Source organism: Macaca thibetana, chromosome X (assembly GCF_024542745.1).
Source record: "Macaca thibetana thibetana isolate TM-01 chromosome X, ASM2454274v1, whole genome shotgun sequence".
NCBI classification, from domain to species: Eukaryota; Metazoa; Chordata; class Mammalia; order Primates; family Cercopithecidae; genus Macaca; species Macaca thibetana.
The window spans coordinates 129,915,542-129,943,336 of NC_065598.1; the positions used below are offsets into that span (position 1 = coordinate 129,915,542).

General features: G+C 40.9%; 1 protein-coding gene across 3 annotated transcripts; it reads right to left on the reverse strand.

The window, feature by feature from the left end:
- On the reverse strand, window positions 1-27,795 carry MOSPD1 (motile sperm domain containing 1). 3 transcript variants are annotated; one of them, XM_050776729.1, is made up of 6 exons: window positions 27,633-27,795; window positions 11,998-12,252; window positions 11,800-11,875; window positions 9,551-9,768; window positions 3,919-4,080; window positions 1-1,547 (listed from the first exon to the last, which is right to left on the reverse strand). In XM_050776729.1, the coding sequence occupies exons 2-6, from the start codon at window positions 12,149-12,151 to the stop codon at window positions 1,516-1,518; spliced, it is 642 nt and encodes a 213-aa protein (XP_050632686.1). In that variant the 5' UTR covers window positions 12,152-12,252; window positions 27,633-27,795; the 3' UTR covers window positions 1-1,515. The 3 variants fall into 3 exon arrangements, with proteins under 3 accessions (XP_050632686.1, XP_050632688.1, XP_050632687.1); XM_050776730.1 differs by lacking the exon at window positions 1-1,547 and adding an exon at window positions 5,591-5,697 and having other exon boundaries at window positions 4,017-4,080; window positions 27,633-27,753; XM_050776731.1 differs by lacking the exon at window positions 3,919-4,080 and having other exon boundaries at window positions 27,633-27,751.

The window sequence follows — 27,795 nt, forward strand, 5'->3', positions numbered from 1 at the left end:
TGAAGCTCAGGTCTCCATTTCTGTTTATTTTTTAAAGTAATTTCTGTTCTTTACAATGTGTTATTATACACACATACATACACGTATGTGCACTTGCGCACACGTGCACACACAGGACTTGAGATGGATAAGTAAGAATAGCCTCCACACATAATTTCTACAAAGTTCAAAGTAGATTACATTTATGTGCTTTTCATTCATTACACAATGTACAGACATGATCCGTTTAATGACTTAGGCTCCTCACATGGTTAAACAGTGAGGATTTCCTATGGAAGACTAGACATAGAAGTTTTTAGAAGCGGAGACTATTTTCTGCAAAAACCAACCTCAGGCATACATTTGTGTTTGTTGCAGTGCATAAATTCATTCTGTAAAAAGATCTGAAAGATGATTTTCAAGAGACTCTTAATGCATTGTGCTTTCAGGTAAAAATCCTTAGACAAAAGATCAGTTACTATGACAGTAACAGTTAAAACTGCATATATGTGTTAGAGATCAGAAGAGGCTATAAAGAAATGTAAATAGTTGTGCTTAGGGGATTTTTTTTGGCAAAGTTGTCTTAATAATAAATAAAAACTTAAAAAAAAGTCTCAGTGACTGATATAAAATCGACACAGCTATGAAGAGTTTCCTACACTTGGCTTAGAGTTTAAAGGTGAAAAATCATCTCCACATAAATCACCTGGTATCTGGTAAGCCCAGTCTGGGCAAGTCAGGTGGGGAAGGGGCTTGGAAGAAAAGATAAAGTGATTTTTCCTTCCTGTTAACACAAAGCATTAACCAGAGGTAAAGCCAGGGTGAACCAACTAATTAAACAGATGCCTACCTTCCTTTAGAACTCTTAGACCAAAGAGAGAGGTCACCCTACTTCCATTAGGTTTTTTTAAAAAACCGCTATGATTCTTGGTGTCTGGACCACAACCCGTTCTGTAATTCACAAGATTAATATGTCCTGTCTTCTGTGAGACCCTAGGATAAGCATGATCCCTTAGTACTTTATGCTTTGTTCCCCTCTACACATTAATGGTAAAACACTTTTAGAAACACCATGGCAACCGCTTATAATGATAGAGGGTAAGATATGATTAACATAATAACGCTGACGTTTGTAGCTAGGGAATAAATGTCATTTTAGTTTTAGGCCGGTCAGTTTGTTCTTTTAGTCCTGTAACTTCGAAGCAGACATGACCCCTAGCAATCAAAGTGAACTGGAAAAAAAGGGTGAGCAAATAACAAATGTTTTAAAGTCTCTTGCACAACAGGTATAGGTATAAAAAGAATTTCTTCAAATAATTTCCTAGGTGTCACTCAGAAGCATCCTTACTGTCTGTAAAATAATGTTCTGCGGTCCTTCAAATTAAATTATAATTTAAAATATATATTATACATTTGCAATTACTTGAAATCATTCAATAGTTTGTAGCATGTTAATGGAGTGAAATAGAGATAAAAGGCAGTCCACATTCATATTTTCAAGATAGATTTACTTCAGAAGTCAACTGAAATCCTTGCTCATGTTCTAAGTATGGCCATTGTGATAAGACCTGAAAGAAAAAAAATGGAGAACAGTTAAAGATATGCATCTAATAGAATATTTCATTCAATAAGCAATTGTTTGGACCTCAGTGAACAAATAAAACATAGCACATAGGCAGGCACTCTACCAAGAACTCAAAGTCAATTTGAATTTTGTTGATATTATAAAGAAGAAATCCAATTTATAGCAATGGGCAGTCACTGGAGAGATTTAATTAAATCACTAATGTCTGGCCACAGCAAACTATCAAATATACCTCCTACTTTATTCAGTCACATCAGCCATAACAGCAGATGTGCCATTTTAAAGCATGGGTAAAGCCAGTCGACTTTGTTAACAGAAGCATCAAGAGTCTACCTGTATCCCAGGGCCCTAGGGCCACAAAGAGACAGAAGCATGGCATTCCTGCTTTGCTTCTTTCTTTTGAAGAGAGAATATATAAAATATAAAATAAGAATAAGAATATGCTCAGTCCTAAATGAAGGATGATGAAAGTGTGATTTAAAAAAAAAAAAAAAGTACAGAGACAGAGGATAATCACATGAGACTGGGGCAGTCAGAAAAGTTGCCCCCAATGATAAAAAGCTGCTTTACAAGATGGACAGGGGCCAGGCATGGTGGCTCACGCCTGTAATGCCAGCACTTTGGGAGGCCAAGGCAGGTGGATTACCTGATGTCAGGAGTTCAAGACAAGCCTGGCCAACGTGGCAAAACCCTGTCTCTACTGAAAATACAAAAATTAGCCGGGTGTGGTGGCGAGCACCTGTAATCCCAGCTACTTGGGAAGCTGAGGCAGGAGAATCCAGTGAACTGGGGAGGCGGAGGTTGCAGTGAGCTGAGATCCGGCCACCCACTGCCCTTCAGCCTGGGTGACAGAGCAAGACTTTATCGCAAAAAAAAAAAAAAAAAAGACATGGACAGGAAAGAGAGAACGAGGAGATGGGCAGGCATTTCAGGTGAGGGAATGGCATGAGTAAGGGCCTGGAGAACCAGGCCTCTAGAGGAGCTTTTCCAGAATGAGTGAATAATCTAAAAGACTTTAGGCAATGATTTACAGGAGGAAGCAGCTAGACAAATTTGGCTCAGAGAGGTCTCAGATTGTGGAGAGTCTTAAATGCCAAACTATGGCACTGAAGGTTATATACTTCATCGTATGGATTATGGGGAACCACTGAATATTTTTGACTAGGGGGTGGTCGTGAGAGCAAAAGAGAAATAAATATGACAATATGATGGATGGTTGGGGGTGGGAATGAATGGGGGAAGAAAAAGAGAGAAGGAACACAGACAGAAGGTAGAGAGATCAAGAATCATCAAGAAGATGATTCTCAAAATAAAAGAGAGAGAGCAGCCAGGCCTGGTGGCTCACGCCTGTAACCCCAGCACTTTGGGAGGTCGAGTTGGGCAGATCACCTGAGGTTGGGAGTTCGAGTTCACCCTGACCAACATGGAGAAACCCCGTCTCTACTAAAAATACAAAATTAGCTGGGTGTGGTGGTGCATGCCTGTAATCCCAGCTACTCGGGAGGCTGAGGCAGGAGAATCGCTTGAACCTGGAAGGCGAGGCTTGCAGTGAGCTGAGAATGCGCCATTGCACTGCAGCCTGGGCAACAAGAGGGAAATTTCGTCTCTAAATAAATAAATAAATAAGAGAAAGCACATATGCCAGGGAATTCCAGCCTGGGCAACAAGAGCGAAATTTCGTCTCTAAATAAATAAATAAATAAATAAGAGAAAGCACATATGCCAGGGAATACCGAAAAGAGTTGGCATCTAAGCAAAGGTGAGAGGAGAACATGAGGAAAGTCATTCATCACCAGAACACTAATCCTCAACACACGGAAGGTACAGAATAAATATTTGTTCCATTGAAATAATTAACTCTTAAGATTTCAAGCCAGGATGACTGAAATAGTGAATCAACAGGAAATAAGGGAATTGGCTTAAAAAGTTCTGAACATGGTGCCTTCAAAAGTAAAGAAAAAATAATAATAAAAGAGAAAGGTTCACAATATTAAACAAGGCTGCATTATTCATCTTTATCACCACATGTACTTTGTTTCCCTAGGAGCAATTCCTAAAAGTAGAAATGCTGTATCATGGAATGCATGCGGTTTACATTTTATACATGTTTTATGACATTGTAAGTCGGCAAAAGGAAAATAATTGAATACAGTATCAGGTACTAGATAAATAAGCTAAAAAGAACTAAATGTGAGCTGAAAAAGTCTTCAAAGGCACCTGACCTCAACATGCTCTTGAAACATTTCTTTACCTGTTCTTCAGGAAAAAAAAAAAAAAAAAAAATCAAACCACCACCACCCATAAACACATAAAATCCTACACATATGTCCCAAATGCATCTTTAAAACCCTTACCTAAGATATAAGCAGCCACTAATTTTTGATTCACACTTAAGTGGAGGTAGAGAGGCACCAGCGATTCCACATCCCCCATTGTAGGCAGCATCAGGGCTGCAATGCACACCACTCCCAGGAAGACAGTTAGTAAACTAGGTCCTGAGGAGACAGCTCTGTTTTCTGTAAAAAGACAAAAATCCCTAAGCTTCCTTCTAAAAACTTTAAGACAAAAGTTCCTTCACATACACTGGCCGCCACTCACCAGAATTCTGATTTTGTCTAACTTCTCCGATTGTTTCCCCATCGTTTTCATCCGTCAGAGAGTTAACTGCTGGGCTGATGTGGAAGCCCATGTCTTAACTGGTCTGAATCATTGCAGGATGGAATGCTGACGTGGCATTGTGAGGTAGTGAGCTCTTACTGAAAGGTGGTCACCAACTCCCCCGACCATCCCACCCTAGTCAGTAGAAAGTATTTAAGCATGTATCATCAATGTATGCACATTTTAAAATTATATGCACAAGTTCTGTACTGTTAGGCTTAATATAAAACATACAAATAGATTTTTGGAAGAATGTGCTAAAAATAAATATAAATTGAAGTTCTGATATTTTCTTCCAGTACCCCAGTGGCTTGCCTGTGTATATTCAATTTGAGCCTGCCACACTAGACCTCCACTACCTTTTGGGAATATTTTAAGGAGCTCCCCAGATAGGTTTGATCCTAATAACTGTACATCCTGCTATCAATTTTGAAAATGTTAAGGAACCAAAAGTGTTTCCCTCTGCTCTAACCCATTTATAGCAAAGAAGAAAACAGCAGAAACAGTATCTGGCAAATACGCTAAGTGAAATAAGCCAGTCACAGAAGGACAAATACTGCATGATTCCACTTATACAGGAAATCTAAAATAGTCAAACTCATAGAAGCAGAGAGCAAAATGGTAGTTGCCAGGGGCTGGGGGAGGAGGATAATGCAAATTGCTAATCAATGGGCATAGGTCTCAATTATGTAAACTGAGTGAGTCCTAGAAATCTACTCGACGTTATCCCTCCATTTAACCAATATTTTATTGTACACAAACATTCATTAAGAGACTAGATCTCACGTTAAATGTTCCTAAAATAAAATTCTAAAAGATTTTTTAAAAAGGCCGGGCATGGTGGCTCACGCCTGTAATCCCAGCACTTTGGAAGGCCAAGGTAGGTGGATCATGAGGTCAGGGGTTTGAGAACAGCCTGGCCAACATGGTGAAACCCCATCTCTACTAAAAATACAAAAATTAGCCGGGTGTGGTGGCACGCACCTGTAGTCCCAGCTACTCAGGAGGCTGAGGCAGGAGAATCGCTTGAACTCGGGAGGTGGAGGTTGCAGTGAGCCTAAACTGCACCATTGCACTTCAGCCTGGGTGACAGAGCAAGACTCCTTCTCAAAAAAAAAAAAAAAAAAAAAAAAAAAAAATTAAAAATGTTATCACACCTGCTATTCTACAGTTCTGACTCTATTTGTATAGTATACATACCCATATTTTTAAGAAACCCAGTAACAGCATTTTCTTTCATACAGCTTTTCCCACTACCTTTCCTTTCATTAAAAGGAATAGCCAACAGCAACACAATCTTTGTGTTTCATTAATGAAATAATGCTGTTCATTCTATTATTAAATGGAACTTTTCTAAATTATTAATACCTTAGCTGTTGTGTGGCGTTAACTGAACTTCATCAGAGCCAGAGAGGTGAAAACAAATTCAAATTTTATAGTAATTATTGCTTGGAATGAAACAATAGCAGAAATACCTAAAAGAAAAACCCCAAGTCTTGTTTCAGTTAATAGAATACCTTTATAGTTATCTTTGTTGCAAGGATGAATTCTCAAGGAAAACAGTTATTTATGACAAGTACACCATTCACTGCAAACCCACAATAAAGGTAATTTCAAACAATTTTTAGTATTTAGAGAACATGTAGTATTTAGAGAAATTGGAATTTTTAGTATTCCAAAAACATTTACATAAATGCTTGAAATTTTTCAAAATGGAAAAAGCTTTTTTCCCCCTAGTACTACAGGATCGTTGTAAAATATGTTATAAAGATGTAGAAAACGTGAATGTTCCTCCGTAATTCCACCCTCCTAGAGCTAACACTGTTAGCAGCTTGGTATGTATCCTTTTAGATTTTACAAATGCCCGTATAAACATGTAGGAGAATCTTTTACATAAATAAGGCCATATTATACATACTGTTATATAACTGGTTTTTTTTCCTTACTTAGAAATATATTTGAAGCTCTTTATATGACAATGTATAAGCATTCATCATTCTATCAGATCCTCGTAAATGTCTGCCTGGCACACTACCTTATGAATATTTATAATTTAATCAATTCCCAATTGATGGACTTTTCAGTTATTTTCAATTTTTTTATTATTATAAACAATAATTAAGACTATACTTTTCTTAAGCCAGAGGGTACTGACTCAAACATTATAGCATAGACATAGCAGTTCGTTAATAATGTAATTAAGACAAACCCACTAAGATTCAGATGTATCTTTTAAAATGGCTTTTTAATAACCTGAGCTCTAGTATTTTATGAAAGTATACTTAAATTTCTGTTGAATAAAAGAACTCACAAGATATACTTATGCACATAGGCAAGGTCTGGAAAGTAACATGGAACACTTATATAAGCAGATGTGTTAAGTGTGTGAGATTACAGGTACATTTTCTTATGTTATTGCTATATGTGTTTTATACAATAAACTTAAATTTTTCTCATTTTTACTGACTTTCAATATATTTCAAAATCCAAATTTTTCATAATGTAGCCATCAACCATTTTCCTGCTAAAAGTGAGTCTCACAACACTGTTGTACCTCTAATACTTTAATAATATGCATTTGTTGAAATATTCTCTAAGCTAAGGACTTGTAAAAGTAATGACATTTCAAAGCCTCCCAAAACAATCTCAATTAATTTTCAACATTTTAGTTCAGAAAAACTTAAAAACCTGAGTTTTCCACATGTTGGAAACTACATATAAATTCCTGTAAATTTAATAGACAGAAGACGAAATCAGTCATCATGATATTCTGTTAAAGAAGAAAACTTTACTCAACTTACTTCCAGGTTATTAGGCACATTGGGGTAACTACCCATAAATGGGACATGTTGGCCAGGACTGTGAATGGGGCTATACTGTGGTATCACCCTTCCTCTAAACAGCTGTCATAGCCATGAAACCTTGTAAGCCAAAACAAAAGAAAAAAACTCACCATTCCCACAGACCCTTAGCAGACCTGAAGTCCAGCCTTCCTAGCTCAGCTCATTTACAAATTCATTATGTAGCTTCTCTGTGCCAGGCCCTGTGCTAGGTACTGAGGATATAATAGTACTAGGAAAAGTGCCTGCCTTCATTGAGCTTCCTTACAGGAATGGATTAGAGAATTTTTTCCCCCAAAACAGAGATCACCATGTGTTATGCTAGCATCACCTATCCTCATTCATCTGCCTACTCCAATTTTATAATTAGAAAAACTCTCTAATACACTTTAGACACCAAGGTTTGTTAGAAAAATGAAATAAGGCCGGGTGCGGGAGCTCAGGCCTGTAATCCCAGTACTTTAGGAGGCTGAGGCAGGAGGATTGCTTGAGGCTAGGAGTTCAAGACAAGCCTGAGCAACATAGTGAGACCCTGGGTGTGGTGACGAGCACCTGTAGTCCCAGCTACTCGGGAGGCTGATGCAGGAGGATTACTTGAATCCAGGAGTTGGAGGCTGCAGTGAACTATGATGGCACCACTGCACTCTAGCCTGGGCGACAGAGACAAACCCTTTCTCAAAAAATAAAAAATAAACCAAATAAGACAATACATACTATAATTATTTAGCCTCTTAGCATGATCTTCACCTGAATTTTAATAAATTTCACAATAAGAGGAATAAAGTTCTCCTTACATATATTTACATACACATATACCCTAAACCTTACTCCTTATTATTCCTTACTCCAGATTGGTTTTTTCTGTTAAATACAAAACTGAACTTCAAAGACTATTTTAAATTACAAGTGTAACTTCAAAAAACAAATACAAATTAAATGGGCTTTCTTATACCAGAGGAAGCATTTTAAAAAGGGAATCTTGCATTTCACAACTACGTTAACTTTACAATATTGATCTGACAGAGTGACACTGGACAAAGGTTCTCTTTCAGCTTCAAAAGATGAAAAGCTGGTCCTGTCAGTTGATACTAATTGGTCAGAATAAAACAATCCACTATAGGTTGGTGCAAAAGTAATTGCGGTTTTTGCGATTAAAAGTAATGGCAAAAATCGCAATTGCTTTTGCACCAACCTAATAGCTACTACCTAGTCACTAGTCCTGGTATTACCAGAAAATCTAGATGGTCCCTAATGGACTAGGAAGAGACTCTTAGCTACATTAAATCAAAGAGGCACTACTACTTCCTGTTATTGAAATAAACATTCTTTTTTTTTTTTTTTTTTCTTTTGAGACAGAGTCTCGCTCTGTCACCCAGGCTGGAGCACAGTGGCACTGGCTCACTGCAAGCTCCATCTCCCGGGTTCACACCATTCTCATGCCTCAGCCTCCCGAGTAGCTGGGACTACAGGTGCCCACCACCATGCCCGGCTAATTTTTTGTATTTTTAGTAGAGACAGGGTTTCACTGTGTTAGCCGGGATGGTCTCGATCTCCTGACCTCATGATCCACCCACCTTGGCCTCCCAAAGTGCTGGGATTACAGGCGTGAGCCACTATGCCCGGCGGAAATAAACATTCTAAGATGAACAAACTGATATGACTGAGTGTAACAGCAATTAGATTTTTTTAATCCTTCATAAAATGTTGCAATTTCAAGGACAGCTGCTATCATATTCATGTATCGGTATCACCATCAAAAAGTTTCCAGTTTCCCTGTTTTTCTATGGAAAATTTTATCTTCCTTCTACTACAACAGGTTTAGGAGGAGATAATGAGAAGTTAAGAAGATGGGGTAATGACATCCAAACAGTTGAATATGAGGGTAGTGTCAATGTTGAAAGAATATATCATAACACTTCTGAATATCTAAGCTGGAAGGAAATGAGGGCTGGAGAAGGATTCAATTAATAGCCCACAGGGGATATTATAATCTACTTAGTTTAATTAACTTCAACTTTAATGAGATTTTTTTTTTTTTCAAAATAATATGAACAGTGCACTAAGCTTGGCCTATTGCCAAACACAATCTCTCTCTTCCTTGGAACTAATTAAATGAGAAAGGATATAGGAAAGTCATGGAAACAGAAGTATAGAACTGCCAAATTTACTAGCTTCATAAAGTATGGTGCCTGCAGTCTTAGATATGTTTATGTTTATGTTTAAATACAGATATATTTAAAAGGCTACAGCAACATCTACCCTCTCCTTACAGCCTAGTCCAGTGAGGGGTATTCCCTCCTCTCAAAATCCACCTCCAGGCTTCTTGTTCTACTTCAGGTCCCTGATTCTCTAGGTTCAGTTTTAAAGTAGTTGACCATGTTTGAAATGGTAGATGATTTTTCTAGTAATTATTCTTAGCTGCCTGATTATTTTAAAGTTAATAATGTGTAAGACATCAAAAGGGCTTTAAAAACAACCCCAAAACTACCTGGTTGAAACGACTGCTCAAAAAATAAACTTTCAGTTAAATGTTCCTTTATTCTTTTTTCCTCTTCTTCCTTTTGTTGTTCTTTTGCTGATGGGAGAAGAGTAGCAACAACCTCTTTTCTTCCCAAAGCCTTCCTCTGGCTTTGCTCAGAAACTTGAAGACGGAATTTGTCTATTACACCATAGTGACAGGATCGAACATCTCTATGACGAATCACACTGAAAACAGCAAAAATAACAAATGCTGTTTAGATTTCTGGGGGCCAGCCAAACAGAATGCAGTGAGATATTTTAATATACTGACTACAACCAAATACTCAAAAACAGAAATTTGCTAAGATGTTAAAAAAATGAGTAATTCGGAAATGAGTAATTCAGAAATATTAGATGAAAGCACATAATCTGAAACACAGAATAAAAGTCTTAAGCAAAAAAATAACAGGTAAAGAAAATTCCTTTTTGGTCAGGTACAGTGGCTCACACCTGTAATACCAGCACTTTGGGAGGTTGAGGCCAGGATCACTTGAAGCCAGGAGTTTGAGACCAGCCTAAGCAACACAGAGACCCCGTCTCTACAAAAAAATTTAAAAATTAACTGGCTTGGTGGTGTGCGTGTAGTCCTAGCTACTTGGGAGGCTGAGGTAGGAAGATCCCTTAAGCCCAAGCCCAAGAGCTTGAGGCTGCACTAAGCTATGATCGCTGCCACAGCAAGAGAGCAAGACTGTCTCATTTGAAAAAAAAAAAAAAGAAAGAAAATTATCTTTAGCAATGACTTTTTTTTTCTGGATATCTCAGTGCAGCAACATTTACTAAATAGAAATATATGCAATTGTTTATTCCCCACAAACATCTCATAAATTTCCATTTCTACTTACTTATTGTTTAGGCAACAAACCTCACCCTACACTTAAAATTGAATCCCATGCATGCAGGTAGAAACAAGCAATTGAATAAGTAAGTAATCCACTATTACCAGTGCAACAGAAGGCCAATAATACACCTCTGCTTCTCTGAAGAGAAAAGAGTATACAGCACTGTAATTTTATTTCATTTTTTGAGACAGAGTTTCACTTTTGTTGCCCAGGCTGGAGTGCAATGGTGTGGTCTCTGCTCACTGCAACCTCTGCCTCCTGGGTTCAAGAGATTCTCCTGCCTCAGCCTCCCCAGGAGCTGGGATTACAGGCACCTGCCACCATGCTCAGCTATTTTTATTTTTATTTTTATTTTGTATTTTTAGTAGAGATGGGGTTTCACCATATTGGCCAGGCTGCTCTTGAACTCCTGACCTCAGGTGATCCTCCCACCTCAGCCTCCCAAAGTGCTGAGATTACAGGCGTGAGCCACTGCACCTAGCCAAGCACTGTAATTCTTATAAGTTTTCTGCAATTCCATTTATTTTGTTCTTATCAGGGAACACAAAACAATTAGGTCAAAGATAACACATTTATTTGGCAAGAGACTACATTTCTTTGTAATAGCTCTTGCTTATTGTGTACTGAATGAAAATTTTTTACAATGTGCAGAAACATTCTCAAAGATACATCATTTTATGGCTTTGAGCTGGTGAAAAAGTATTCAAAAGAAAAGAATTCTGCTTCTCATTCTCACAGAAGATTTAAACAAATACAGTGTACTTGGTAGCTTAAAATTAAGGGCTGGTCAATGGATCCATCTGGTCACCACTAGTTCTAAAATAAAAATTAAATATGAACAGCTTGAACAATCATTTATCTGACACTCTAAGATGAAATTATCTGGAAGAGCTCAAATAATACTTTACAGATGAGTGGTTACACAACTGCTTCCTGTTTATATAGATTAACTTCCAGGCTTTTAGTTGAATCACTTCAGATGAACTTATATTACCATTGTTCTTAGACAGTAGTATTATAGTTTTCCAAATAGCAGCCTGTTCCAAAGAAAGCTAAATCCCCTATCATAGCTGGAGAAATTTAAAGGAATAAGTCAGAACTTTACCTTTATACATCCCTGGTATGACTAAAACCACAACAATGAGAAAATGTTCACGGAGATACTAACACATACATGAGCTCCAACAATATGAAATATTATTAAGTATTTGGCCGAATCTCTTCGAAACAATTTTAATAGACAAATTTTCAGCAAAAATTCAAGATATAATAAATGCCTATGTGAGAACAGCTTCAAGAAAATATCTTTTTTTCTCAAGTTAAAAACATAAATATTAACACACTTAAAACGTGTTACCAAGAAGTGATCTTGACTTACATATCCACACAACACTGAGGCTTTACTGCACCTGCAGCATCAACGACAACATACTTATTTGGAGTAGTACACAAAACTGAAAGAAAAAGTCACAATGGCCATTAGTGGTTTTTTTTTTTTTTTTTTTAATTAGTTTCTACAAGTAAAAAATTAGTAGGGAGCAGTTAAAAACCCAGAAAATAGAGCTAGGATACTCACCTTTGAACTTTAAGGCAAACTCATAGGGATTGTACAGTGTCAACACTTGCTTATGTGTTGACTGATCATCTGCATAAAATATGAGCTCCGTGGGGAACACGAAAACAGGAAGATTTCCTTCCACTAACTCTGGCTGTCTTTTTTGTTGATGCATTGGCACTGAATCCCCCTTGCTGCAGTTTCTGTTTTTACAGTCTCAAATCTATTTTGGACTTTTCTTAGATTCAGTTAAAAACTCCAAAGCATTTTGGCAATCTAGAAATAGAAGAAGAAAGCGAGAAGTGAATGATCCCAATTTTCATTAATCTATAGCCCCTACACAAAAAGCATATTTAGCATGCATTAAAATAGGCCCCCAAATCGGCCGGGTGCAGTAGCTCTTGCCTGTAATCCCAGCACTTTGGGAGGTCAAGGCAGGCAGATCACTTGAGGTCAGGAGTTCCAGACCAGCCTGGCTAACGTGGTGAAACACTGTCTCTACTAAAAATACAAAATACAAAAATACAAAATCGAAAATACAAAAATTATAGGCGGGCGGATCACAAGCTCAGGAGATCGAGACCATCCTGGCCAACACGGTGAAACCCCATCTCTACTAAAAATACAAAAATGAGCCGGGCGAGGTGGCAGCGCCTGTAGTCCCAGCTACTCGGGAGGCTGAGGCAGGAGAATGGCGTGAACCCGGGAGGCGGAGCTTGCAGTGAGCCGAGATCGCGCCACTGCACTCCAGCCTGGGCGACAGAGCGAGACTCCGTCTCAAAAAAAAAAAAAAGAAAGAAAATACAAAAATTAGCCAGGTGTGTGGTGACACACCTGCAGTCTCAGCTACTCAGGAAGCTGAGGCAGCAGAATCGCTTGAACCTGGGAGGTAAAGGGTGCAGTGAGCCGAGATAACACTGCAGCACTCCAGCCTGGGCTACAGAGGGAGACTCCGACTCAAAAAAAAAAAAAAAAGTCCCCAAATCATTTAAACATGCCTTTTGACTTTTTACCTTGACTTACTTATATAGCTTTTACCAAATTATGCAAAGAAGTTTATACATGCTCCTTTCATATTGAGGATTTCAACCTATGATTAATAATCTAAATACTCAAAGGAATAAAGAAATCTTTCTCAAATTAATGACCTCCTTTCAAAGAGGTGAGATCAAAGGGATATCGCTCTTCTTAAACCTCAGATTTTTTAAAAAGTAGAATAAATTAAGTATCGTCACAACTGATTTTGCATGAGTCCAGCAGAATTCTTAAAGACTAAAAAATAAACACAAAGTAAGTTTCCATGATTTCTGAAGAAAACCATGAGAATCACTTTTACGCTCGTGTCAACAATACTTTATTTAGTGCCTTCTTGGCAGCATGGGTGGGAGAGTTCTTTTAATCTTTTTTCTGCTGAAACCAGAAACAAGCTAAAATGTCTTGAAAGGAGGCCGAATGACCACACATGCTAAGCAGTCCTTGGAATTTTTTTATGAAAATGTGTAGTCAGTAAGTAGGGCTTTGGCATGTGAGTGGCACTGTGCCTCTCCCTCCTACATCAAGTACACATGCTTTGTGAGAGCTATTCTCCTCCAACTTCAGAGGCTTTTTTAGATTCCCTCTGGGTTCTTGAATATGTTCCAGATAGCTGTAACTGACAGAAGTCTGAATGCTTGTTAAGTGTGATGTTTCTGTATTTATTTCCTAATCTCACTTTAATCAATATTCTTATTTACCAAGCACACCAAGTGTGCCTTTTTTTTTTTAAGAGACAGGGTCTCCCTATGTTACCTGGTTGGATTTGAACTCCTGGCCTCAAGCAATCCTCCTGCCTCAGCCTCCAGAGTAGCTGGGACTACAGGCGTGCCCCCACAATTGAAACATAACTTTTAAAAATAAAATGCAAAAGCTAAAATGTACAATCAGAGAAAATATCTGATTTTTACCCTGTAGATCACACCTTTAAAATAGACTATAAGCCATTTAACAATTTCAAGTTCAGGTTCTCATGCATTCAAAGAGAAACAAAACAAATGAATGAATTATTTGGTTTTAACAGCTGCGGAGGCTCACATGCTCTGATTCTGATAGAGGCCTTTCCAACTTCTATCAAATAGGAGCTATATAGTCATGTATGCAAATGTTTATTCTTTTCTTTCAGCTGGGCATCTATTATATACCAGGAACTATGTCAGAAGCTGAGCAGAGATACAAAGATGAATAATACACAGGCTGTACTCTCAAAAGTTCAAGTCTAATTGACAAGCAAAAATATTGAAGCTACCTCTATTATAATAGATGCTTATAAGCCTATCATGGTATATATGGTGCTAGAGAATCAGAGGACTACATAAATAATTCTACCTGTAAGAAAGGCCAGGAGTTGGCTGAGCGCAGTGGCTCACGCCTGTAATCCCAGCACTTTGGGAGGCCGAGGCGGGTGGATTACTTGAGGTCAGGAGTTTGAGACCAGCCTGGCCAACATGGTGAAGCCCTGTCTCTACTAAAAATACAAAAATTAGCCAGGCATGGTGGCAGGTGCCTGTAATCCCAGCTACTTGGGAGGCTGAGGCAGGAGAATCACTTGAACCCGGGAGGCAGAGGTTGCAGTGAGTCAAGATCACGCCACTGCACTCCAGCCTAGGCAACGAGAGCGAAATTCCGTCTCAATAATAATAATAATAAAATAAATAAATAAATAAATAAAACAAAAAACCAAAGAGCTGACAGACCTCCTGCCTCCTAGTCCAGTATTCTTTCCACTATACTGTCTGTGCACTTCAATAAAATAAAACTAAGGCTAGATGCGGTGGCTCATGCCTGTAATCCAAGCACTTTGGGAATCCAAGGTGGGAGGATTTATTGAGCCCAGGAATTTAAAATCATCCTGGGCAATACGGCAAAATCCTGTCTCTACAAAGGATACAAAAATTAGCTGGGGGTGGTGGAACATGCCTGTAGTCCCAGCTACTCAGGAGCCTGAGGTGGGAGGATCATCTGAGTCCAGGGATGTTGAGGCTACAGTGAGCCATGACAACGCCACTGCACTCCAGCCAGGGTAACAGACTGAGATTCTGTCTTAAAAAAAAGAAAATAAAATAAAACAGAACTAAGATTATCAAGTTCCTGGGTTTATAGAAAAAAAATACAAAACTAAGATTATTCTAAAAGCCATCCGATTAAAGAATTATAATTTTCCATTTTTATTTCTTCTACTCAAAAGCATACACATTTCTATTGGGATAATATGCTCTCAGAAGTTTGATGTGTTCTCTCTTTTTTTTTCAATAAAAAATGATAAATAAGCTGTATAATTACTATCTTAGGAAGCATTAGGAAGAGAACATCCAAATTTGGCATCACAAAATTATATGCACCATCTCATTCTAAAATTCTGTCGAGATGAGAATTTAATTTAGGATAAAAAGTGGTATCTCTGATTTGTGAAGGATAGATTAATCAATAAATGTTAGCTGAATCAGGTATCTATCTAGAAAAAAAAAATTTATCCTTCACTCCTTAATCAGGGAAAATTCTAAACAGATACAAGTTTTTTTAAAAAAAAGTAAAATTAAAAAAAAAATAAAGTCATAAATATTCTAGAAGAAACAATGAGGAAAAAAAACAAAAAACCTCAGGCTTTCTAATAATGACGTAAAAACAGAAACCAAATTGTTTTTTTAAACTTAGAAATTGTCCCTGGCCTGGTGCAGTGACTCATGCCTGTAATCCTAGCACTTTGGGACGCTGAGGTGGGAGGATCATGAGGTCAGGAGTTCGAGGCCAATATGGTGAAACCCTGTCTCTACTAAAAAATACAAAAATTAGCCGGGCATGGTGGTGTGTGACTGTAGTCCCAGCTACTTGGGAGGCTGAGGCAGGAGAATCACTGGAACCCAGCAGGCAGAGGCTGCAGTGAGCTGAGATCATACCACTGCACTCCAGCCTGGGTGACAGAGTGAGACTCCATCTCAAAAAAAAAACAAAAAACAAACAACAAAAAAAAAGAAAGAAAAGAAACTGTTCCTGAAGGCCGGGCTTGCTCGGTGGCTCACGCCTGTAATCCCAACACTTTGGGAGGCCAAGGCAGGCGGATCACGAGGTCAGGAGTTTGAGACCAGCCTGGTCAACATGGTGAAACCCTGTCTCTACTAAAAATAGAAACATTAGCTAGGCATAGTGGCGTGCGCCTGTAATCCCAGCTACTCGGAAGGCTGAGGCAGAGAACTGCTTGAACCCGGGAGGTGGAGGTTGCAGTGAGCGGAGATTGTGCCACTGCACGCCCGCCTGGGCAACAGAGCAAGACTCTGTCTTGGGAAAAAAACAAACAAACAAACGAAAAACTGTTCCTGAAGACAGAAATAAACAGAAAATGATAAATTCGTCTGTATAACTTTTTAAACTCTGCATGGCAAAAAAACTTTATAAGCAAAGCCAAAGGAACATTTGCAATTCATATCACAGGCAAGTTTCCCTACTATATGGAGGGCCTACATATTACTGAGAAAAAGACAACTCAATATAAAAGTATATTAAATTATTGTTTGTCAATTAAAACTAAAACAAAAAATTAGTAAACTATAATATTTCATAGAAAAGGGACATAAAAATTGTCCTTGAACTTACAAAAGGATGTTTAACCTCACTCACAGCAAAGGAAATCCAAAATAAAGCCATACTATAATACCACAATTTTTTACCTATCCCATTAGTAAAACTCAAATTTTGACAGCATATGATGGGAGCAATCAAGCATGTGCTTACATTCCTTGTGGGGAGGTGAATTGGCATAACCACTATATGTGCCAAAATCAAATGCACACAGCCTCAGTTCCAGAGATTGTACGTCTAGGGATTATATTACCCTTGTGTGAAGTCATGTAGGTGAAAGGTTTCTCTGCAGTGCTGAGGGTTAAATAAAATGATTTATGTGAAACAATATGGAACAGAACTTGGCACCCAGGAAGAGCTAGTTTTTTGTTGTTAATAGCAAAAGACTGGAAACAAGCCACACGAGGTGGCTCACACCTGTAATCCTAGCGCTTTGGGAGGCCGAGGCGGGCAGATCACCTGAGGTCAGGAGTTCGAGACCAGCCTGACCAACATGGTGAAACTCCATTTCTACTAAACATACTAAAATTAGCCGGGCGTGGTGGCACACACCTGTAATCCCAGCTACTCAGGAGGCTGAGGTAGGAGAATCACTTGAATCCGGGAGGTGGAGGTTGCAGTGAGCCGAGATCATGCCACTGCACTCCAGCCTGGGAGACAGAGTGAGACTCCATCTGAAAAAAAAAAAGAAGATTTCAAACAGCTCAACTGTCCATTAAAAGAGGATTCATTAAATAAAGTATAGTCTATCCATTCATTGGGATACCAGGTATCAAGAGGAGACTCTGTGTAGTTAGAGATGGACTGATCTTCAAGAGGTAGTGTTAAGTGAGAAACGCAAGGAGCAGTGCAGTGTGCAACGCATGCTGCCATTTGTATAAAAAGGGAGATAAGGCTCGGCACAGTGGCTCACGCCTGTAATCCCAACACTTTGGGAGGCCGAGGTGGGTGGATCATGAGGTCAGGAGATCAAGATCATCCTGGCTAACACGGTGAAACTCCATCTCTACTAAAAATACAAAAAAATTAGCCGGGCATGGTGGCGGGTGCCTGTAGTCCCAGCTACTTGAGAGGCTGAGGCAGGAGAAAGGCGTGAACCCGGGAGGCAGAGCTTGCAGTGAGCCGAGATTGCATCACTCCACTCTAGCCTGGGCAACAGAGAGAGACTCTGTCTCAAAAAGAAAAAAAAGGGGGGGGGGGCAGATAAAAGAATATGAAAACCTATTGTCTTGGATACAGGTGAAATTCTTTGGAAGGATATCCACATTTGTCCCTGGAGAAAGAAACAGGGGTGGGAGGAATTTTTCTCTGGATACCCTTTTGTATCTTTTGAATTCTGAAGTCTTTAAATACTTATTAAAAAAAAAAATTAAGTAACAACTCTACTAGGGCTTACTTTGAAAAAGGTGCCTGTTTTGAAACACAAGAGGGAATTTAGAAGCAATGTGAAAAATCTCTGTTAACTGTATTTTCTAGTTTATAATTCTCCCAAAAACATACTGAAAACCTTAAACTATGGGCTAAATAGAATAATTTCGATTATTTAAAATAATTTACATGTAACAGAAACTCATAGTGAGAAAAAGATTTAAGATAACTTGCAAACTTAAGAACATGTATAACTCTAATGTGAAACTATTTGTTTTAAAAGAGTATGAAATGGTTCATAAATCTGACTGGGAAGTCAAAATTAACCACACAGACAAATGCTAAACTCTTGGTTCTAACTTTAAGAAGTTAGTCAACAGAGGTCAAAGTAGAAATTTTACTATCTTTGAATAATGGCATAGTAGGAATTCTTTTTCTTTTAATTTCAAAGCTTTCTCTTTGTGAGTTGAACATGTACACATTTCCCCATGAATCACAAATAGGCTATCTCCTTGTTACTATGAGAGAAGTGTTTAAGTGTTTAATAATATTTGAGCAATTTACTATTATTTCTTTTCCTATCTCTGTTCCCATTTATCACTTTTTTTTTTGGGGGGGCGGGGGAGACGGAATTTCGCTTGTTACCCAGGCTGGAGTGCAATGTCATGATCTCGGCTCACAGCAACCTCTGCCTCCCGGGTTCAAGTGATTCTCCTGCCTCAGCCTCCTGAGTAGCTTGGATTTGAGGTGCATGCCACCACGCCTGGCTAATTTTTTTTTTTTTTTGTATTTTTGTAGAGACAGGGTTTCACCATGTTGGCCAGGCTGGTCTTGAACTCCTGACCTCGTGATCCGCCCACCTTGGCCTCCCAAAGTGGTGGGATTACAGGCGTGAGCCACCACGCCCAGCTTATCACTTACCTTGGCTAAGATATAAGTTGCCTCCTAAACTCCAACCAGTGGAAATTAGGGAAGAATTAGCACCAAGTCAATAGAGCAATATTAGCAACTGTGCCAATGAACATAATAAGGTGTAACACTTGCCTTGAATTGATAGTTTTCTGGAGACTAACACTTTCTCTTTGCTGCAGTCCATATTACAAAACGATAAAATGCAAAAATCCTGGGGAGAGATTATATACTAAACTGGTAAAAACTTATTGCAAATCGGTTTAGGAGGTTGCTTTCCAAAAGTCAAGTGCACACCAAGTCAGAGTTAGTTGGTTCCCACTTTTCTCATTTGACAGATGTGGGAAACAGGCCCAGGATGGTTAAGAGACTTATCCAAGGTTGCACAGGGTATTAGTGGCAGAACTCTGGTCTCCAGGTTTACACTTCCTTATACAGTCATCCCTTCTGTGTCTCAATTTCAAAAGTCCTGCCTCGGCCAGGCGCGATGGCTCACACCTGTAATCCCAGCACTTTGGGAGGCTGAGGCAGGTGGATCACTTGAGGTCAAGAGTTTGAGACCAGCCTGGCCATCATTAGCTGGGCATGGTGGTGCACGCCTGTAATCCCAGCTACTCAGGAGGCTGAGGCAGGATAATTGCTTGAATCCAGGAGATGGAGGTTGCATTGAGCCGAGATCGCACTACTACACTCCAGCCTGGGCAACAGAGCGAAACTCCATCTCGAAAAAAAAAAAAAAAAAAATTCCTGCCTCCCTGATGCTGACTACCACACATGCCCTAATCTGTAGCAACTGTCCCTGCTTATCAAGAAGATCAGAGTTCTCAAAGGATGATCCAAAATTCAAGTCACAACTAAGTCTGCATTATCTTCATTTGTGTTGCCTTTTCAGTTTTATAAAGAAAAATCAAGAGACAATTTCACTTATTGAGTTGCACACACTATTTTCCTGATGATGAAACAGCTATAGTTGTCAGGAACTATTCATCAGGACATTAATAATGAAGGCTTGCCGCATTCTTCCTCTCTGGACAGCAAAATTTTACTCATTTTTCAAAACCTAATACAAATTCCCCTTCCCTGGCTGGGCACAGTGGCTCACGCCTGTTATCTCAGCACTTTGGGAGGCTGAGGCGGGCGGATCACTTGAGGCCAGGAATTTGAGACCAGCCTGGCCAACGTGGCGAAACTAAAAATACAAAAAAAATTAGCTGGGCGTGGTGGTGCACACGTGTAATCCCAGCTACTCGGGAGGCTGAGGCGGGAGAACTGCTTGAACCAGGGAGGCGGAGGTTGCAGTGAGCCAAGATGGCGTCACTGCACTCCAGCCTGGGTGACAGAGCGAGACTCTGACTCAAAAAAAAGAAAAAAAAATTCCCTCTCCCTGTGGCATTCCTCTACTACCATGATCTCCATCTCCACGGATCTCACCAATTTTATGATGTTATTTTGAATGTACTTACTGTATGAGTTGAATTCTTTTTTGAGACGTGGTTTTACTCTGTCACCCAGGCTGGAGTGCACTGGCATGATCTCAGCTCACTGCAGCCTCAAACTCCTGGGCTCAAGTGATTCTTCCACCTCAGCCTCCCAAGTAGGTGGGACCACAGGTATGTGCCACCACTCCCGGCTAATTTTTTTTTTTTAATTTATGTAGAGACAGGGTCTCCCTGTGTTGTCCAGGCTGGTCTTGAACTCCTGAACTGAAGCAATCCTCCCACAGTGCTGAGATTACAGGCATGAACCACTGAACCCAGTCAGAATGGAATATTTTGACATTTGTTTTGTGTGCATTAATTTTGACTCCTCAGTCAGATTTTAGGTATAATGCCATATTGTTTTTTTGTGGGATGCTTTTGTTTTTTGTACCCTTCATAGGCCCAAGGTCAGTGCTGGGCACTTAGCAGATAGCTAAGAGCTTATCAGCTATCCTACAGATGTCTACTAATAACTGTCTCCTCCACTGGGAAACATTCCCCCCACCACTCGCCCATCATAGCTGAACACACTTTGTCTATACAAGACAAGCAAGGGATCCTAATTAGAGGAGCAGTAAATCTTAGGTAGCTGCTCACCATGGGTTGGGGTAAGAGGAGAGCAGAGAGAATCAGCACTCCCAGTTGCCTCTCTTCCCCTTTTCTCCCCTCCCCTCTTTCTGTTTCCCTCTGATTTTCCCTGGCTCTTCAGTGCCTAACTGTGCCAGCAAGCATTTAGAAATCTGAGGCTCCACCACACTTCTGACCTCACAGGCAGAGAGTGCAGCTGAGATCTGGTGATACAGGAAACTGTCTTGTCTTCCTCCCCTGTACCAAAGGCACAGAACATCCATCCTGAATGAAATTATAAAGAAAACCTGATGTGTGCACACCACCTTGTGACCAGTTTGCAAACTACTTTGCCACAAAAAGAAGCATAAACACTCTGAGATATTCACGCATGCCTGCTACTACCATCAATCCGGGGAGACCAGTACCCCAAAGTATGATGGTTTCTTTCCATTTTCCTCACTTTGCATTGACCAGAGGAAGGAAAAGGTAAGACTTTGAGATCAACAGGAATCCATTTTACCACCATAGATACAAAACTTAGAGACCATTAAAGAGCACTGAAACCACTTTCATAGCATTTTCTCATTTGAAATAAGTGGTTCGAAGTTTGAAAACAGTTAAGGATGATTCAAAGTACAGCCTTCACCCAGAAACTGGTGACCCATCTGCTTGGTCACAGTGTACCAGCTACTTAACTCTCTCTTCCTGGTTCTTGCTGTTTACTCTGATTAAGGTTCCCAGCTCCACCTTCAGGTCAGCTCCCTTTTATCTGGGCATAGGGGCTATCTCCTTCTTCCATACTCTGTGCATTCCTTGCCAATGACCAACTAAATACTAAATCGTTAAGAGCGATATGTTATTTTCCTTTAGTCTCATTAGTATTAAAACCTCCTTCCCTCCCACTTCATAAACTCAGTTGTCCTCCTCTGAATTCCCAGTATTATTTATTAGGGTTTTTAATTGCTGGCATTTTCCTAAAGTCATAACAAGTGACGTTCTAATGTTTACTTTCTACTTCAATGTTCATTGCTGAATATTTGGCACTTTTGTTTTTATGTATTGTGTAGATTTTTGGTATGCTTTGCTATTTTAACTAATGGGATTGACTGCTATAATTAATATGTAGTGATTGGCTATTCTATATTCAAGATTTAAAAGTTGAGTCGTATACATTTTAAGATTAAAAAAAAAAGAATACCCTAATGTCTTTTTGAAAACACTTCATATTCTCAAATGTGTTATTTACAACCCGGTTATAATTAATGTGTTGTTTCCATGTTTTACAATATCTCCGTATGTCCTCATTTTAAGATGTGCAATTCTCAAAGCAAAATCCATATTATATGATTCTATATATGTTGCTACATGTAACACTCAGAAGTTTTAGAATCACAAATTCGTGGCCGGGCACAGTGACTCACGCCTATAATCCCAGCACTTTGGAAGGCCGAGGTGGGCAGGATCACCTGAGGTTAGGAGTTAAAGACCAACCTGGCCAACATGGTAAATCCCCATCTCTACCAAAAATACAAAAATGAGCCGGGCATGGTATGGTGGCGGGCGCCTGTAATCCCAGCTACTTGGTAGGCTGAGGCAAGAGAATCACTTGAGCCCAGGAGGCGGAGGTTGCAGTAAGCCAAGATCGCACCACTGCACTCCAGCCTGGGTGACAGAGCAAGACTCTGTCTCAAAAAAGAAAAAAAAAAAAAAAAAATCACAGATTCACTCAACAAACATTCCCTGAGCACTTATTATATACAAGGCACTGTGCTAGGGAATATGGAGACAAGATGAAAATATTTTGTCAGCCTTCCAAAAACTCAGACTAGCGGAAAAACAGATATACAGCAGTAATTAGGATATGATGTGAGCAATGTTAAAACTGCTGATAGATATAAAGTGCTCTGGGAGCATAAAGAAAGTGATCATCTGCCTTAAGGCTAGTCTGCAGAAGTGGAGGGCCAGATGAATTCCAGGAAGAATGTGTGTAGAAGCATGAAAGGGATGCTTAAAATGAGCTTTGGCACTGCATATGGTTAAAAATAGCAGATACGGGGAGAGTGGCAAGAGATTCGGCTAGAAAGGTAAGTTAGAGGCAGATTGTGAAAGATTTTGTGAACGTTTGGGGGTTTAAACTTGATTCCCTATGCCAGTGGTTTTGGCTTGTCAGAAACACAAATTCTTGGTTCTCACCCTAGACCTACTGAATCAGAAATTCTGGGATTGGGGCCCAGCCATCTGTTTTAACAAGTCTTCCAGGTGATTCTGATCCACACTAAACTTTGAGAACCACTGCTGCAGGCAATAGGAAACCACTTAAGGGTTTTTCTTTTTTAAATATAGGGACGAGGTCTCCCTATGTTGCCCAGGCTGGTCTTGAACTCCTGGCCTCAAGCAACCTTCCTGCCTTGGCCTCCCAAAGCACTGGGGTTACAAGTGTAACCTACAATTGTCCCTGGCCTTAAGGATTTTAAGCACGGAACTGACCAATTAAGATTTGAAGTTGGAGAGGGGTTGCCATTGACCATTCAAGCACAACACCTGACTCCTGAGTAGTTACCATAAAAAAAAAAAAAAAAAAAAAAAACTGTTGAATGAATGTGGCAGGAAGAAATGATGAGGGCCTAGGCTAAGGCTGCAGGAATGCAGAAGAAACAGATTTTAGAGATGTTTTACATGTGACCCAATTCAACCAGGTGACTAGGATATATCCATACAAAGGTATGACTGAAATGGTTTTTATATAAAAGAAACCTGTAATGATGTGGAATATATTGACTGCTAGGCTTGAAAATGTGGTCCTCATAGAACCTGGAAAAACGGGAGGTCAAGAGCAACTTCTTTGTGTTTCCATATAGTCAACAGCAAAGCTTGCCTTGGCTTGTACATGAGTCTTCTGGTCTGTTTGGCAGTTCTCACTGAGTTAGCAAATTGCCATTCATGCTCATAGAAATCTTTTGAGTTTGGTTGGTGTGAATCAATCAGCGAGACTGACAATTTCTGGATATGCCAATGAAATTTTGAACCTGGAAAAGCTGAAAACCAGACATTGGTTCTGGTGATCTAACCAAGATACTGCTAAATTAAGACACTGCTAGAGCCTTCCTTTTTTAAAAAATTCTAACTTCACCATTAATAACATAGTCTGCCTAATTCAGGAAGAAGCTGGAATGAGTAAAAGAATCAGACTTTGTTCTCTGCCCTGAAGGTCAAGAAAGTCAACTGAAGCTGTTATTTCTAATTTTGGAGGCAGGATTTAGCTGAGGCCATCTTCAATTTCTCAATGAAGAGGTATAGGTCAACCTATATGGTTAATATACCTAATGAGAATTTTGCAGGGTGCAATTCCTATTTTTCTTTTCTTTTCGAGACAGAGTTTCACTCTTGTTGCCCAGACTGGAGTGCAGTGGTACCATCTCGGCTCACCACAACCTCTGCCTCCCGGATTCGAGTGATTTGCCTGCCTCCATCTCCTGAGTAGCTGGGACTACAGGTACACGCCACCATGCCTGGCTAATTTTGTATTTTTAGTAGAGACAGGGTTTCTCCATGTTGGTCAGGCTGGTCTCGAACTCCCAACCTCAGGTGATCCGCCCACCTCGGCCTCCCAAAGTTCTGGGATTACAGGCGCCTGCCATCATGCCCAGCTAATTTTTCTATTTTTAGTAGAGACGAGGTCTTGAACTCCCTCAGATGATCCACCTGCCTCAGCCTCCCAGAGTGCTGGGATTACAGGTGTGAGCCACCACTCCCAGCCTTTTTTTCCTTTTTGAGACAGGGTCTCCCTCTGTCACCCAGGCTGGAGTGCAGTGGCATGGCCTCAGCTTAACCCCTCCTGGGTTCAAGTGATCTTCGCACCTCAACCTCTCGAGTAGCTGGGACCACAGGTGCCAAGCCACTATGCCCAGCTAATTAAAAAAAAAATTGGCCAGGTGCAATGGCTCACGCCTGTAATCCCAGCACTTTGGGAGGCCGAGGCGGGTGGATCATGAGGTCAGGAGATTGAGACCATCCTGGCTAACACGGTGAAACCCCGTCTCTACTAAAAATACAAAAAATTAGCCAGGCGTGGTGGCAGGCGCCTGTAATCCCAGCTACTCGGGAGGCTGAGGCAGGAGAATGGCGTGAACCCAGGAGGCAGAGTTTGCAGTGAGCTAAGATCGTGCCACTGCACACTCCAGCCTGGGTTTTGGCCAGGCACGGTGGCTCATGCCTGTAATCCCAGCACTTTGGGAGGCCGAGGTGGGCAGATCACCTGAGGTCAGGAGTTCAAGACCAGCCTGGCCAACATTGGGAAACCATGTCTCCACTAAAAATACACAATAAAGTTGGCTGGGCATGGTGGCTCACACCTGTAATCATAGCACTTTGGGAGGCCAAGGTGGGCGGATCACTTGAGGTCAGGAGTTTGAGACCAGCCTGGTCGACATGGTGAAACCCTGTCTCCACTAAACACACAAAAATCAGCTGGGTGGCCAGGCACAGTGGCTCACGCCTGTAATCCCAGCACCTTGGGAGGCCAAGGCAGGTGGATCACGAGGTCAAGAGATCGAGACCATCCTGGCCAACATGGTGAAACCTTGTCTCTACTAAAAATAGAAAAAATTAGCCGGACGTGGTGGCGGGCGCCTGTAGTCCCAGTTACTCGGGAGGCTGAGGCAGGAGAATCACTTGAACCCGGGAGGCGGAGGTTGCAGTGAGCCGAGATTGTGCCACTGCACTCCAGCCTGGCAACAGAGTGAGACTCCATCTCCAAAAAAAATAAAAATAAAAAAAAATAAAAAACTTAGCTGGGCATGGTAGTGCACTCCTGTAATCCCAGCTACTCGGGAGGCTGAGGTGGGAGATCGCTTGAGCCCACGAGGCAAGGGTTGCAGTGAGCTGAGATTGCACCACTGCACTATAGCCTGGGCGACAGAGCAAGACCCTGTCTCAAAAAATATATATGTTTTTGTAGACATGTAAAATGTCTACATATTCCATTTTAAACTTCTTTAAAAATAGAAAAAGAATAGTAGCCAATTACTTTATTGGCCTATTAGGGAATGGAATCGCTTCTCTGATCATTTCCTAACTGTTAGTTTTCAGAAAATGGAGTTAAATGTAAAAGCTCTCTAAGAAAAAAAAAATAAAACACTTGGGAAGCAAATGTACATAAACAATTGAAGGAAGAAGCATGCATTGTTTTACAGGGTATTTGTTTTATTGTCTATTTTTGCCTATAAAGGAGTAACTTTATACTGAATATTGTCCATTACATTTAATTATATATTATTAATACATGTGTGGAGAATCTATCACAGCTATCCCTTACTAAGTTGAAAACTTCCAAAATTTCAACTCTCCTAGTATTTAGGTATACCTGTTGTTTTAAGAGTTCAAGAAACGCTTCAGAAACTAGTTTAATCTCGCATCCTGATTGGGTATGTAGACGTGAACAACTTGAAAGACACATTTGGCCCTGTTTCCTGTTTTCCAAACTTCCCACTACCAACTATAAGTATAATCTAAAAGTTGGTATCCACTCCGTATTCAATATCCTGTATATAGTCTTTTCTAAGCAAAGAGATTTTCCAGTATTCAGAGGAAGTGTGGACAAGATATTCACCAAGAATATTAAATCCCACGTGTGCCTTGCCTGAAAAAGTAGACTTTCCCCTTTCTGTCTGGAATTCACATTAAGAACAGGACTGCTTTTTAGGCAAGATCCAAAGGACCCAATTTTTCACGTTTGAGTCCTCTTCTTATCTCCCTCAAAGGTCAATTTTCACTTAGTATTTGTCCTCTCGTTCCCCGACGTGAGATCTCTCAGATTCTACTGGGGCAGATCTGCTACTTCAGCCAGAGAGGGCAGATGTCAATTACTTTCCTTCAAAGCGGGAAACTGCAGAACATTGATTAAGGGCAGGAGGGCTGGAGAGGGAGTACAAAATGGACTGTCCTAGGACTTCAGCTCCACCTGATTGGGGCCCAGCCTTCCCAGCCCTCGTCCCCACACCGGCCGCTCCATGTGAAACCGGTCATGTGAGCCTGTTTACAGCAGAGCAGCTGGTGCAACCATCAGGATCCGTGCAGAGGTCCAGGGAAGTCGAAGGAAACAGGCCACGCACCCCCTACACCCTACCCCATTATTCCAAGAAGGCGTTCGCTCTCCCTCCCCGCCTCTCCACCCTACTTTCATCTCCCTCCAGGCAAAGACGGCACAGCTGAGGCTATCCCGGGACGCCTCGCTCCAGCCCTGCCGATTTCCTTCCAGTTGCTCACTGGGGCGACCGGCTGAGCTGGAGGAAGGGCGAGGACGGTGTCACCCCAAACGGGGAGTCAACTTCCCTCCCCCAGCCCTCCTCGCTGCGTCCACCGAAGAGTTGTCCCTAGAGCCGCATCCCCTGGGCAACTGAACTCCGCCGGGCAGGCACCGAGAGGCTCCCGAGCCTGCCTTTGCCCGGGCAGGAGCGAGCCACACATCAGCTGGCCAGACCCCGGGGTCCGGCGCCGAGGGCGGCGGAGCCACTGCCAGTCACACACCGGACAGGAAAGGATCCCCTCTGTCTCCTCCCCGCCGCCCACCCGCATCTCGGCGCAGCGGAGCCCCGCTGTCAATCACAGAGCCAACCTCCGGCTGTGGGGATGGGTCATTCTTTGGCGGGGGGCTCTCAGCCACGTAACTTCCACATTTTCCCGAAGTGAGAGGAAGTGGGTGACGGGACGGTGGGGGACTCTCACCTCGGCAACACCGGCTTCCTCGGAAAGCAGCTGCGACTGCTCCTCCGCTCCTTTGTCAGCGTCTCTAGGCTGCACTGCCTGCTGGGATACCGGAGGACTCAAATGCCACCTCTCTCCGCCCTCGAGGATGAGCCGCGACTTGGGGGTGGGAGGTGGGAGGAAG